Here is a 12,853-nt window from a genome sequence, read left to right as displayed (position 1 = left end):
TATTAAACAAATATTTTAAAGATTAAATATGTTTAATCAATAGACTCCAGATATATACACTGTAAAAAATAAAATATTAATTTTAACTTAAAGACGTTTTAAGTCACAAAAATGTTAATTTTAACATTTTTGCATGTCTCAGAAAGTCCACTAAACGTCTCTTTAAGTTAAAATTAACATTTTATTTTTTACAATATAGACTTTTGGATTATACATCAATGTTAATCAGCGTTATTAAATGTTCTTTATTGAATTTTTTTTTAACAGAAGGTAGAACGAAAAAATAAATCATTAATTTAAATTTTAATTAATCAAATTTTTAATTAAAAATTTCAAATAATAAGAAATTGAAAAGTCACTAAATTTTTCGGTAGTTATTAATTCATTTTGATAGTATACAAAATATAAGAAAATAATATAGAGACAAACATATTTCCGAAATTTGCTCTAGAAATTATTACAACATTAAAATGTAGAATTTAAAAAATATTGATGTAAATATTGATGTCGGAGTTGCGAAGCAAACTATTAACTATAGCGTTAAAATTTAATTTTCTAAGAATGATGAAGACTTCGAGCTGCATGTGCTAATTTATAGTTAGGCGAAGTATTTACAGACACACAAGTTCTCTGTTTGCTTAATGGCGGTATGTTACTGTTTATACTATGTGCTTTGAAAGAAAACGGACAGATGCGTATAGCTAAACAGAGTTGTTCTTAGACCAAATCAGATTTTAATAAATAATTTCTTTTCTGCCCTTCTCTCTTGACTAGCATAAAATATATATTATAAAATTATAATCAGAATATAGTTTGTATATGTGCGCATGTGATCTTAAATAAAGAAAAGTGCACATTTCAGTTTTACATTTATGAGTAAATTAATGGAGATATTTTTCTCTGACTATCATATTTAAGAGAAAAAGATCTTTAATTCGTGATGTTTCAATTCGTATATGTTTCAATTTTATACCATAAAAGATTTGAATTTTTAACGTTTGTATATTATATTATTTTTTTTAATTACAACAATAAAAAATATGTTAAAAGCGGTCCACTCAAGTCCTTTTAAAATTTTGTATTGAATTCCTAAAAAGATTAGAAATTCGATTCTTGAGATAAAACAAGAAATAATATTTAAGTAACGGGGAATTGAGAACAATAATCCTAGTAATTCGTGCATTATACATAGTTTACAAATTATATTTTAAAGGAAAATTTTCCTTACATTGCTTTACAAAAAGATCGGACGTTTCGGCTCCATTCGAGTCGTCACTGATCTCCAAAAGATGAATTCCATTAATTAGTACAGAGTAACTGCAATATTCAGTCCCAGAATGCAGCAGAAAGTCTCTTTAATTACCATATTTAAAGAGTGGTAACTGTCAGTTAAACTAAATGAATTTTTAATATACCTGAATGTTAATTTAATATAATATAATTATGTGATTTGAATATTTTGTGTTTAATTGATATTCAACGTGTTTTAGTATTAAAACATAATTTATAAATAAATGAACAAATAACATAAAAATGTTTTTAAACGTAAATTCGAAGATACATAAATAAAATTTATTAATTTAACATTTTATAAATCATAGTTAGAAAATTTGTGTTAAATTTGACATATTTTACATGTCCTAAACATCTCCATTCAAATTTTTGTGTTACTTTGACATAAGATGAATATGTTAGAAAGGAATATAAATATTATGTAAAGGAATAACATAAAAAACGTAATACTGACAAAATTTGTAAGCAATCATATTTTTTTATTAAAAATTAACATTTATAATATTTTAAATTAACATTTCAAATAAATGTTTTAAATGAATTTAATATTTATATATACTTATAAATTGTGTCAGTATTACATTTTTTATGTCATTTACATAATATTTGTATTCCTTTCTAACATATTCATCTTAGTCAAAGTAACACAAAAATTTGAGTGGATCGTTTAGGACATGTGAAATATGTCAAATTTAACATACATTTTCTAACTGTGTATATTTCCAATTAATTGAAACATGAAATGAGACCAATACAGTATTGATAATTTACTGTAAAAATAGCATATGTTTTCTAAAAAAATCAGTTACATTTCAATCTCCGTTAATCATTTAAGATTCTTTGGGATAATTATCCGCATTAAATGTTGATACACGCGTCAGCACTGTTTTTTCGTATCCCTGATATAATGAGAAATCGTTATATGTGTATTCAGACTTCGGTACGGTGCGATAAGATCCTTCGACGGAAGATGTACGGCGTTCGGAGAAGAAATCGCCGGATTGTACACAAGAACTCGTTGCACCATATTCGGAAGCGCCGTATTTTATAGGACTGGACGAAGATATCTTACCGCCCCGAACAGAATTATAAATTTTCGGGATATTATATAATTGCAGTATATAATTGCAGTATACTTTTTAACGGAGTTTATAATATTATTACTAAGGCTTTAAATAAATGATTGGTATTACACTTGTTATCAAATTAATTTCTACACATTTGTAATTTATATAATATTCTATTCTAATTTATATGTAAAGCACTATAGGATAAAAATTGTTGCTAATGTTTTGGAATTAATTACTATTATATAATTAATTACAACATTGACGAACATTAATTGATTTTTTTGGTCTGACTGATTTATGATAGTAATTTATTAGAACAGTAATAAAAAATATAACATTATTTACATGTGCTGTACGTACAATGAAATGATAAATTATTGCAAATGATAGATTATTTCTTTTCTAGAAAATCGACAATCCCGTTTAACTTAATAGAATTTTTTTTTAATGTCTCCGAGCTTTCATGAGATAAGCTCCAGGGCGACCGACTTCCTCACGAGACAGACTGTCTTGCGTGCGTTGATCTCACGGCTTACTTTACTTTAAGTACATGATCACCATTTGCGATTTCTTTCCGTCTGCATGTTACTCACGTAACCTGCGTTTTCTACAAGATAAGTACGTCCATTCATTCGTTCATTCATCAGTAACGTCTATCGGTTAGTATGTTTTCCTTGAGGCTCGTTAAAATGCGCCATCGACCGTGGATGACTTTCAGATTCCAAACGAGATGTCGATCTTCTGAACCGAGCGTACTGAATGGTGCGTTAAATTTTTTGCGGAAAGAAAGCTGTTTCCGCGTTTGGAGATTGGCGGAAAATTTTCTTGACAAAAAATTTTTTTCATACGATTATCTATCGGTCAGGAAATACGACAGAATATATACCGGAATGTATACATAGAATACTCACGAAAAGTGAGTATTCTAAACGGAGATAAACAAAGTTATAAAGTCAAAATTATAGTTTAAAAATTATTGCTTGCAAGTTCCTTTTTTGCGCAGCGAGACGGTATTCGCGTAAGTTTTTTTTTTTTGCGTGGCGCTAATTTAATATGCAGTGCCGCGTGTCGCTCGTCTAAATATAATTCTTCAGACGTGTTAGAAGTATACTAGAGAGATACACATATTTTGCGAAACATGCAGGAGTAACGATTCTACATCAGTAAATATACAAAACGCTAAAATGCGTGAAAGCTGACATCATCTATCTTTCTATTTTTATCGGCATGCCGATACTCGTAGCTTTCTTATAAGCCGGTTGCATCACGACGCATGAAATCAGCATGCGATCAATTCACTACCGTGTGGATGATGACGAGTTGGTCGACAGCATACCATCTCGTGTACTTAACAATCCGATAAAGTGAACAGGTACTTACTTATAGTTATCACGACTTGCTGTCAGTCGACCTAAATTTCGAGTTTACTGCTTCAGTCGCCGAGGTCAACTAGTGTCAACGCGATAGATGATGATGAGCCGACGTTGTTACGTCGACAATAATTTTACGAGCGAGTAAAACTGTCAGTGGATCAATTGTTGCTCCACTTAATATATTATAAATTGCAAAAGTATTCTAAGTATTCATAGACGCGCAACGAATAATTGAGGGTCTCCGAGACAAAGTGATATTCACGCAAAATCTTTCCTTTACTGCGATAAATTTTGCCCGGAATATATAAATAATCACATCATAGAATAGATATATTTATTTCAATTATCAAAAAATATCTCAGTTTGCTTCTGAATTATGATTATCAATCATTTTTTGTGCTTTTTCTAACAATAAAGATTAACTTAATCTTGATTTAATTCACTTTTTATCTTCTCTAATTCTAAGAATTAGAAAAAGGTAAAGAATAAATTAAATCACGATTAAAGTTAATTTATATTGGTAGAAATGGATTTTATGCCTGTTTCTACTAATGTATACTTAATAGTTTAATTTTAATCATCTAACTCTTCATCTTTTTTTAGTTTTAAGAATTAGAAAAATGAAGAGTAAGTTCACGAGATTAAAATTAATTTACGTTGTTTTAGAAACAATATTTAGAGTATTGGTGGAATAAGAAATATTTTACAACCGAAATTTTATAACTAAAAATTTTAGTAATTTTCAATTATTCTAATGCAAATCTCTGATTAAATTATAATAAAAAAAAAATAAATTATATTTATACATTGGTACGTGATGCATTTCCTGCATTTTAAGATACATTAATTACATATATGTAATTAATGTATCTTAAATATATGTAATTAATGTATCTTAACAATAATGTCATTAATACAAAAAAAAATATATATATATAGATTAAAAATATAATACATGTTAACATGCGCATGTTATTTGTATCATTTTTCAATTGTTAATTTAACTCAATTGTCACGATTAGTTAATCTAAGTAAACATATTAAATTCACATTTACATACAGAACGCGGAAATCTGAGAAATATTCTTCGATTATGACGTGTTAAATAATTATCGGTTTATTGAAAGACGAATTTCCGAAGAATTTTAATTAAATACGATAATTGATAATATATTCGAATACTCGTATGTCAGTTTATCGGATTATAATATTACGTTAGTTAATTAACATGAAATACATTTGACTTCTATAATTTTATATAAATGATGGTTTACGTAATGAAGTCTATTCCTCTTAGAATATTTGAAGAATTTGCTAAATTTTCCGCCGAAAAGTTCAATAATTAATAATATATAATAATGTTACAGATGAGCGAGAAGACGTGCAGAAGAAGACGTTCGCCAAATGGATAAATTCGCAGCTTCTCAAGGTAAAGGATCTTATTCAGTCCAATTACCATTCGCCTGTTATTATTATACACACTCCATTTATTCGCGGGACTGTACCTCACGCACGGTATGCAAGGAGTTTCGCTCTTAAATCTCTTCATGCATGGAATGTAATAAGTATCTACTTGTTACACACGTGTCCGTACTTGTGCGTTATCTCCTAACGCGATGTAATAGTACGTTGAGGGATGTGTGCTTCCAGCGAGGAAAAAGCACAAAACGGATGTTTAATCCGTCATACTTTCCGTAGAATCATCACGAGCCGATCAGTGATTTGTTCATCGATTTGCGAGATGGAAATCGCTTGTTGTCACTTCTGGAGGTGCTCACTTCCAAGACTTATGTAAGTATGCCGCGCGCCTATCTGCACACCGCGATAATCGCTTAGCGTGGCTTAGCGCTGATCCGTAATTTTGCGCAAGTTTTTCCGCATCGACGATGGACTGTCGAAAACTGCTGTTAAATCGCAAAGGTGATCGTTAGAGCATCTCTTGGCCGACGGCGCTTTCTAATAACATTATTCTTTATGCATTCCGCGTCAGCACAGCTCGCGTTCGCCGTGGCGAATTGTGAGCAGGTGCGCGTGTATCGGGGTATATTTGCATAAGAGTGCATGATTATGAATGCGCGGTAGGCGTAAGAATGTTCTATTCCCGAGATGTAATACCGCGTCGCGGCATTTGCATTGCCCCACGCAAATATTTGCTTTTATCGTTGAAATTTATTTTGCACAATGTCCAATATAGAATTAGGACGCTTTATGTTAAAATAAAACGCGCGAGCTCTAGTAATTGCTCCAGCATGTTTTTTTTTTAAAAGGGAGATATAACATAGTAGGATATTTATTTTACAGAAAAGAGAACGCGGCCGAATGCGAGTGCATCATCTCAATAATGTTAATAAAGCATTACAAATTCTTGAACAGAATAACGTAAGTATATAACTGCAGCGTTTATACTGTGTTATATTCTAGGAAATATTTGTGCTAAGCGGAATTACTACGTAACAGAATTACGAAAACAGATCGATAAAACAAATGTTTATTTTATTTTATGTTAATTATAAGATATTGTTTATAGAGGTAAATTAGTGGATTTTTAATTTAAATAAAAGTATAAATTTAATGTAATTATATAAATTTCTATCAAAGCTGTATATAATATATGATATTTCAGGTGAAACTTGTTAATATTAGTAGTAATGATATTGTTGATGGTAATCCTAAATTGACACTTGGTTTGGTATGGAGTATTATTCTTCATTGGCAAGTAAGTTTTCGATGACATTTTTCATATAAATATTAAACTGTACAAATTACGACAGAGTTTTTTTTATTTCAATTTGTAATAATTCGATTCATGTCATTTATAATTTTGAAGATAATATCTTTTTAATTTTGTGCTGCAGACCATTATTAGCAAGAAAACCTCTTACGTAAATTAAAATTTGATTGCAACATGCCTTTGATGTATTAAGTAATTAATTATTTTCTTTTATGCCACAAAGTTGTAATTCATTATGTGGAACGGAACCTAATTTATGCGAGATTATTTTCTATTTTTTTGTCAAATTTGAAAGATATTGAAAACTTTTTGAAATGAATTTAAGTCTATTATTATTAACGTGGCAAAAATAATTTTAATCTTAATCTTTTAGTTTCAATCTTTTTAATGAAGTATTTATTTTTAGCGAGAATTAAACTCCTTAATTTAGATTTTGTCATACTTGTTGTAATCGAGAGAACGTGAGGCTGGTAATATTTGTTTATAAAATAATTTTTTTATAAATGATACAAGCAGAAAATATCTCTAAAACGATATGTTTTAGCTAAAATTATGTTTTATTGGCTTTCTGATTTTTATATCGATTATTTATGTTTATCGTTAATTATCTCGATCTACCTCATCTATTTTCTATTAATCAATTTTTCTATATTACACATAAACAGGTACATTATCACTTGAAAGATCTAATGACAGAATTACAACAGACTAATTTAGAAAAGACACTTCTTGCTTGGTGTCGTCAAAATTCACAGGTAATACGTAAAAATTTTACAGTTATGTACTTACTAAAATTTTACTGAATATCATTAAAATAAAACAACAATAATTTATCGTCTTTTTTTAGAATTATCCTGGTGTTGATATTAAAAATTTTACAACGTCTTGGTCGGACGGCTTAGCATTTAACGCAATTTTACATAAATGGAAATCTCATTTGTTTGATTTTAATAATATCGCGCGTAAACATCCAAATGCTAGATTGGATCATGCTTTTCGGCTCGCACAAGAACATCTTGGTATCGAACGTCTTTTGGATCCCGAAGGTAATTTATTTCAGATATTCTAAATATTATATATAATAATATTAATTTTTTTCTTTGTATTATATATATTTAGTATAAAAATTCATGTAATTTATCACAGTTTAGTTCCTAAAAATTTATAAAAATTTAAAGTTACATAAAAAATTGCAAAATATATTGGATTATAAAGCAATGACATGTAAAACAACGACATGTGACGTCGATTTTCACAATGTTATATTTTATTTCAGATGTCAATACTTCAGTACCGGATAAAAAATCCATAATGATGTACGTTATGTGTCTCTTTCAATCGTTGCCACATTCCGGAGACGACATAGGTGAGCTAGATCTTTCAATCGCAAGTGATAGTACGCCAGTTAGTCCCGTTACAACACCAGGAACAGAGGTATGTGAATCGTGATTTAGCAAATGGACGAGAGAATTACATCATATTAATATATGATATATAAAAAAAAATTAATTTGCAGAGTACTTTAACGTTCGGAAATTTTGGTATGCCAGCATCTCGCCCGATGAGTTTAGCTACAAATGTTTCCGTCGAGCTTGGCGGGTATCAGGTTGCACTTGAGGATGTTTTAACGTGGCTTTTGGAAGCAGAGGATAAATTGAATCATGCCCCCGAGCCGGGCTCGACTCTAGATATATTGAAACAACAATTCCACGAGCATGAAACCTTCTTGATGGAACTATCCGGTCATCAAGATGGAGTAGGAACTGTTCTAGAGGAAGGCGCAAGATTGTTAGCTGAAGGCGGATTGCATAAAGATGAAGAGCACGAGGTTCGTGTGCAGATGTCTTTACTAAATTCTCGTTGGGAAGGTCTTCGAATGCGCGCCATGGAAAGGCAAACAAGAATTCACGAAGTATGTATCTATTTTGTTGATGAAAATAATATAGTGCAGAGATAATTTTAATACATGAGTTATTTATCTACAAATATTTTATCTACAAATAAAATCTATGACTATTTCTAGGTTCTGATGCAAATGCAACAAGCTCAGCTAGATGCGTTACGACAATGGCTAACAAAAACGGAAGATCGAATTTCGTTGATGGCAGCAACCGAATTAAATCCATCGACTTTCGAGGAACAATTGAAACATCTCAACGAATTAGAACAAGATATTCATGCGCAACAAGACGTAGTCGACAGTATGAGGAATATGGTAGTAGTCGTAGATGAAGAAAATTCCGAGGCGGTTTATGCACAAATGGAAGATCAGTTGTCTGCTCTCGGTGAACGTTGGAGTCATATCGGCCAATGGAAAGAGGAACGACATCAGCGATTGGAATCTTTATCTGCACTTTGGCAGAGCATTACTGATGATTATAAAAGGCTAGTATCATGGTTGAACGAAACGGAAATTACATTAAAGCAAATGGAAGCCAATCCGGCATCCGAATTTGGCGAAGTATTAGATAGAATAAAGAAATTGCAAATCCTTAAGGCAGAAATGGATATAAATCAGAAAAAATTAATTTCTCTGCAAGAATCAATTCAGGATTTAGATGGTAACAGTTCGTCTTCAGAATACGCGAGTATTCTAGAAAAGATCGAAAACCTGCAGGATCGATGGGAAGCTGTTGGACAAATCATGGAAGTTCAATCTCAAAGGGTAATTCAATATCTTAGAATATTACATTTTATAAAAGAATATATTTTACTTCTTAATTTTAATCTTTATTATATTGCGTATTAGATAACAAATTCTGGATTTGAATTTGACTTAATGTCTGAAGAGAATGTAACAACTATTAAAGGAAACGAATGGATGTCCGAAACGGTAACAAGTATAGCATATAAAGAAGAAATTACTGCAACAGTACGTTTTTCTTATTTCTCTCAATAGTTTTCAGTATTCCGCTTTTGTGACTTATGTAATACTTCTCTTTTCAGTCAACGCCATATAGTGATTCGAAGAAACGACGTGTTGATAATACTACTAAACATGAGTTTGAATCGGCATTACTTCATCTATATAAATGGCTAGATTATGTTGACTTAGAAATTGGTCGATCGGAAGGAGTATTTGACGAATTAAGCGTGGAAGAGAAGAAAGTTGTTTATGAAGATACTCTTGTAGACATGGACTCGCATAAAAATGAATATGATAAAGTTCTTGAAATTGGTAAACAGCTAATTGATGAATTAAAAAATGCAAACGAATCCATCGAGGAAGAGGAATCTAAGATTAAGGATATACAAAATTGTTGGGTAGCGACAAATAATCGTCTTCAAGAGATAAAGAGACGTATAGATTATCTGGAGGAAGTAAAGAAATTTCGGACTGAATTAGCCAATCTAAATTTGATGTTAGAAAGTTACACCAAGTGGTTCGAGACAAATAAAGAAAATAATCAGATAGAACCATTTAGGGTAAACTAAAATGTTTTTTAATGTGATTTAATTTGTAATATATGTATATATACGATATTTTAATCTCAATTTTAAAATATATTATTCAGGTTAAAATGAAATCAATGAAATCCCACGATGAACGTATAAGAAAGTTGGTTGAAAAAGCAAAAGAATTATCAGAAAATCAAGTTGCTATTACAGAAACTAATAGTATGGATACAGACGTAAAAGCGTTTCTTGTTAACTGGGAGAATTTATACACAATGTAAGTATTATTATAGGTACATATACTTACATATTATAAATTTTTGTGTTACTTAATACAATATATACAGGTTATCCGAGCGATTGACTGAAATAACTAATGCTATTGATCGAACACCACCTAAAAGATATACTGAAGCAATCGCCAATCTAATGTCATTTATCAACAATGTGGAAGGTTTTCTATTGTCAGAACATATATTTATGTCGGGTGAGAAGATTATGGAAGAGCAAATAAAAAGATTTAAAAATATACAAAACTCGTTAAAAGAACAGGAAGAAACTTTCAAATACGTTAATTCTATTGGACAAGATTTAATAGCAAAGATAAATGATGATTCGTTAGCACAGCGACTTAAAGATGAATTGCAGGATTTAAATACTAAATGGAGTGATATCCCTATTATTTTGGAAGAGAAACAACAGGCTCTTACCAAAGGTAAATAGAAAATAAATAGAAATAATATGCAAAATAAGCGTTTGCTTTTTACTTCTATTTTAATTGTTATGATTACATAAAAAATCTATTAATGTTTTAGATATTACAATTTTGCGAACATTTAATACCGAACTTTTTACTCTTGAATCTTGGTTGGAAAAATCATCATTGTATCTAGAAAATTTATCCAAAGATAACATTACGGATAATGTTGAAACAACAGAACATAAATTACAACAAATTCACTCATTTTCTCAAGAAATAGATAAAACAAAACCGCAAATAGAAGCACTTCGATTATCAGCAAATAATATACTCGAAAAAGCGGAAGCTAATTTTACAAGTTTGTTAAACAGCAAATTGGAAGCTATAACATATAAGTGGAATACAATTGTTAATGAGACTAAAAGTTTAAACGACAAATATGAAAGCGCTTTAAAGAAAAATGATAATGTAAGTACATACAATCTTTAATAAATAAAAGTATGAATGTTTTTTTGCGTAACTGTTTTGTTTTTTGTTAGATTATTAATGGTATAGAAGATTTCACAAAGTGGTTGTCAAGTTTAGAAAAAGAAATACCAGTAGAATCAAGAATAACGTCATCAGTTGAACTTTTTCAAGTTCGTGGTCGGTATCAAGCATTAAAAGACAACATTGATAAACGAGTGGAAGAATTTAGAAACTTGAACGAAATGGGAAATGATAAACTATTAAGTTCAGAAGGATCATCCGTACAAGAGCTTGGTAGGCGTTTCACTTTTTTAAATGCGCGATGGACGGATGTTACAGATCGTATATACGAACGCTATAGACATTTACAAAATGCTAGTCATGAGTACGGAGAATTTCGTGCTTTAGTCGCACAGGAAAGTGATTGGTTGGATAAGCTTGATAAGCGATTAAAAAAATCGCCTAAAGCTGCTGCAGATGCAGAAGAAATTTCAGAAGAACTAGATGTAAGTGAATTGTTCAATTTTGTATAAATATTTAGCATAAACAATTATCCTATCATTTAAATCAAACAATTAGCTTAGAAAAAAAAAATTTAAAAAATGATTATAAGTTATTGTTTATCTTTTAAATGTTTTTTTTTTTAATAGAAAATGTTAAATTATTTCTCTTCGTAAAGTTTTATAATTTTAACTGATTTTTTTGTACGTACAGTGCACACACAACATACACTAAAAAGTTATATATATTATGTTTAAGGATTTAGAAAATTACATACGAAATCATCCGGAATCTAGACTTGAGAAAATTCAAGAAATTGGTAAACAACTTATTGACAGTAATATCATGACTCATTCTATTGAAACAGACGTAGAGGGATTAACAAATCGATGGGAAAACTTAAACAAGCAGGTATGTATATACTTGCTACAAGCCTACGTGCTTGTCATTAATGTAAAGTGTATAATTTATACTAAGATATATCCTAAGGAACTCATGTTACAGAATTGTATGTATGTGCTGTGCATAGATACGAACATTTGAAACTTTAACAGCTTATAACTGCATGTAGCATTAGTATGAATTACTCAGAATGATTATATGTGAAAATTTATTTGTGTGAAAATTATAATATATAAAAACTATAATATATAAAATAGATATGCAACAAAAAATGAAAGAAAATTTTTAAATATTGTATTATTATATATACAATTGTATATTATGTAATTTTAGATATTGTATTATTATACAATTGTATATTACGTTTCTGCTTGGGTGAGAAAAAAATTGTAATGATCAATCATTGCAAGTCTAATATTTGCTTCATAAAGTTAGTTTAGTTAGAAAGATAGAGTATTATGTTTTGAGTAGGCAGGGCAACGGGCCAAGCTGTTGGAAGGATCAGTGAAACAAGCTCAACAATCGGAAGGGCGTATTCTTGCCCTTCAGCATTCTTTAACACAAATAGACTCCGTACTAACTGCACGTCTTGATTGCGACCTTACTGCTGATGATTTGCCTCACGATTACCAGGTCTGTCTACGAAAAAATGATACGTATATTATGTCATATTTTATATAATTAAAGGAATAATCCATAATCTACAAATATTAGAACTGTAATGTTGCAAATTTGTTGCTTCTGAATGGTTTTAAAAGCTTGCCGACGTTTAATACGAAAAAAATTATAATTTCAATAGCATCTCTTAAAGTATGTCTCTTATATTCGATAAGTTATGAAAAATAAATTTATTAATATAAAAATACTTGCGGGCGGAATGTCAGTAACATATTAACAGATACAGTTATTATGATAAGTA

The 12,853-nt window shown here is 30.0% G+C and overlaps 1 protein-coding gene across 9 annotated transcripts in view; it reads left to right on the top strand.

Moving 5' to 3' along the window:
* LOC108753686 (dystrophin, isoforms A/C/F/G/H) overlaps window positions 1-12,853 on the top strand; it is a 456,309-nt gene that overhangs the window by 16,217 nt on the left and 427,239 nt on the right. For 8 of the 9 annotated variants that reach the window (XM_018495515.1, XM_018495513.1, XM_018495514.1 and 5 more), the window contains exons 2-18: window positions 5,104-5,165; window positions 5,435-5,527; window positions 6,038-6,115; window positions 6,360-6,452; window positions 7,133-7,222; window positions 7,315-7,513; window positions 7,744-7,901; window positions 7,984-8,379; window positions 8,491-9,132; window positions 9,217-9,339; window positions 9,414-9,893; window positions 9,983-10,140; window positions 10,211-10,578; window positions 10,679-11,031; window positions 11,103-11,537; window positions 11,791-11,943; window positions 12,406-12,567. In XM_018495515.1, coding sequence (XP_018351017.1) covers window positions 5,104-5,165; window positions 5,435-5,527; window positions 6,038-6,115; window positions 6,360-6,452; window positions 7,133-7,222; window positions 7,315-7,513; window positions 7,744-7,901; window positions 7,984-8,379; window positions 8,491-9,132; window positions 9,217-9,339; window positions 9,414-9,893; window positions 9,983-10,140; window positions 10,211-10,578; window positions 10,679-11,031; window positions 11,103-11,537; window positions 11,791-11,943; window positions 12,406-12,567 — 4,043 coding nt within the window. The remainder of the gene's footprint in view (window positions 1-5,103; window positions 5,166-5,434; window positions 5,528-6,037; window positions 6,116-6,359; window positions 6,453-7,132; window positions 7,223-7,314; window positions 7,514-7,743; window positions 7,902-7,983; window positions 8,380-8,490; window positions 9,133-9,216; window positions 9,340-9,413; window positions 9,894-9,982; window positions 10,141-10,210; window positions 10,579-10,678; window positions 11,032-11,102; window positions 11,538-11,790; window positions 11,944-12,405; window positions 12,568-12,853) is intronic. The other variant, XM_018495519.1, reaches the window with a different exon arrangement.

The sequence above is a fragment of the Trachymyrmex septentrionalis genome, unplaced genomic scaffold (genome assembly GCF_001594115.1).
Source record: "Trachymyrmex septentrionalis isolate Tsep2-gDNA-1 unplaced genomic scaffold, Tsep1.0 scaffold70, whole genome shotgun sequence".
Classification (NCBI taxonomy): domain Eukaryota; kingdom Metazoa; phylum Arthropoda; class Insecta; order Hymenoptera; family Formicidae; genus Trachymyrmex; species Trachymyrmex septentrionalis.
The sequence above is the reverse complement of the archived record's forward strand: the minus strand, read 5'-3'. Positions and strand labels throughout refer to the sequence as shown.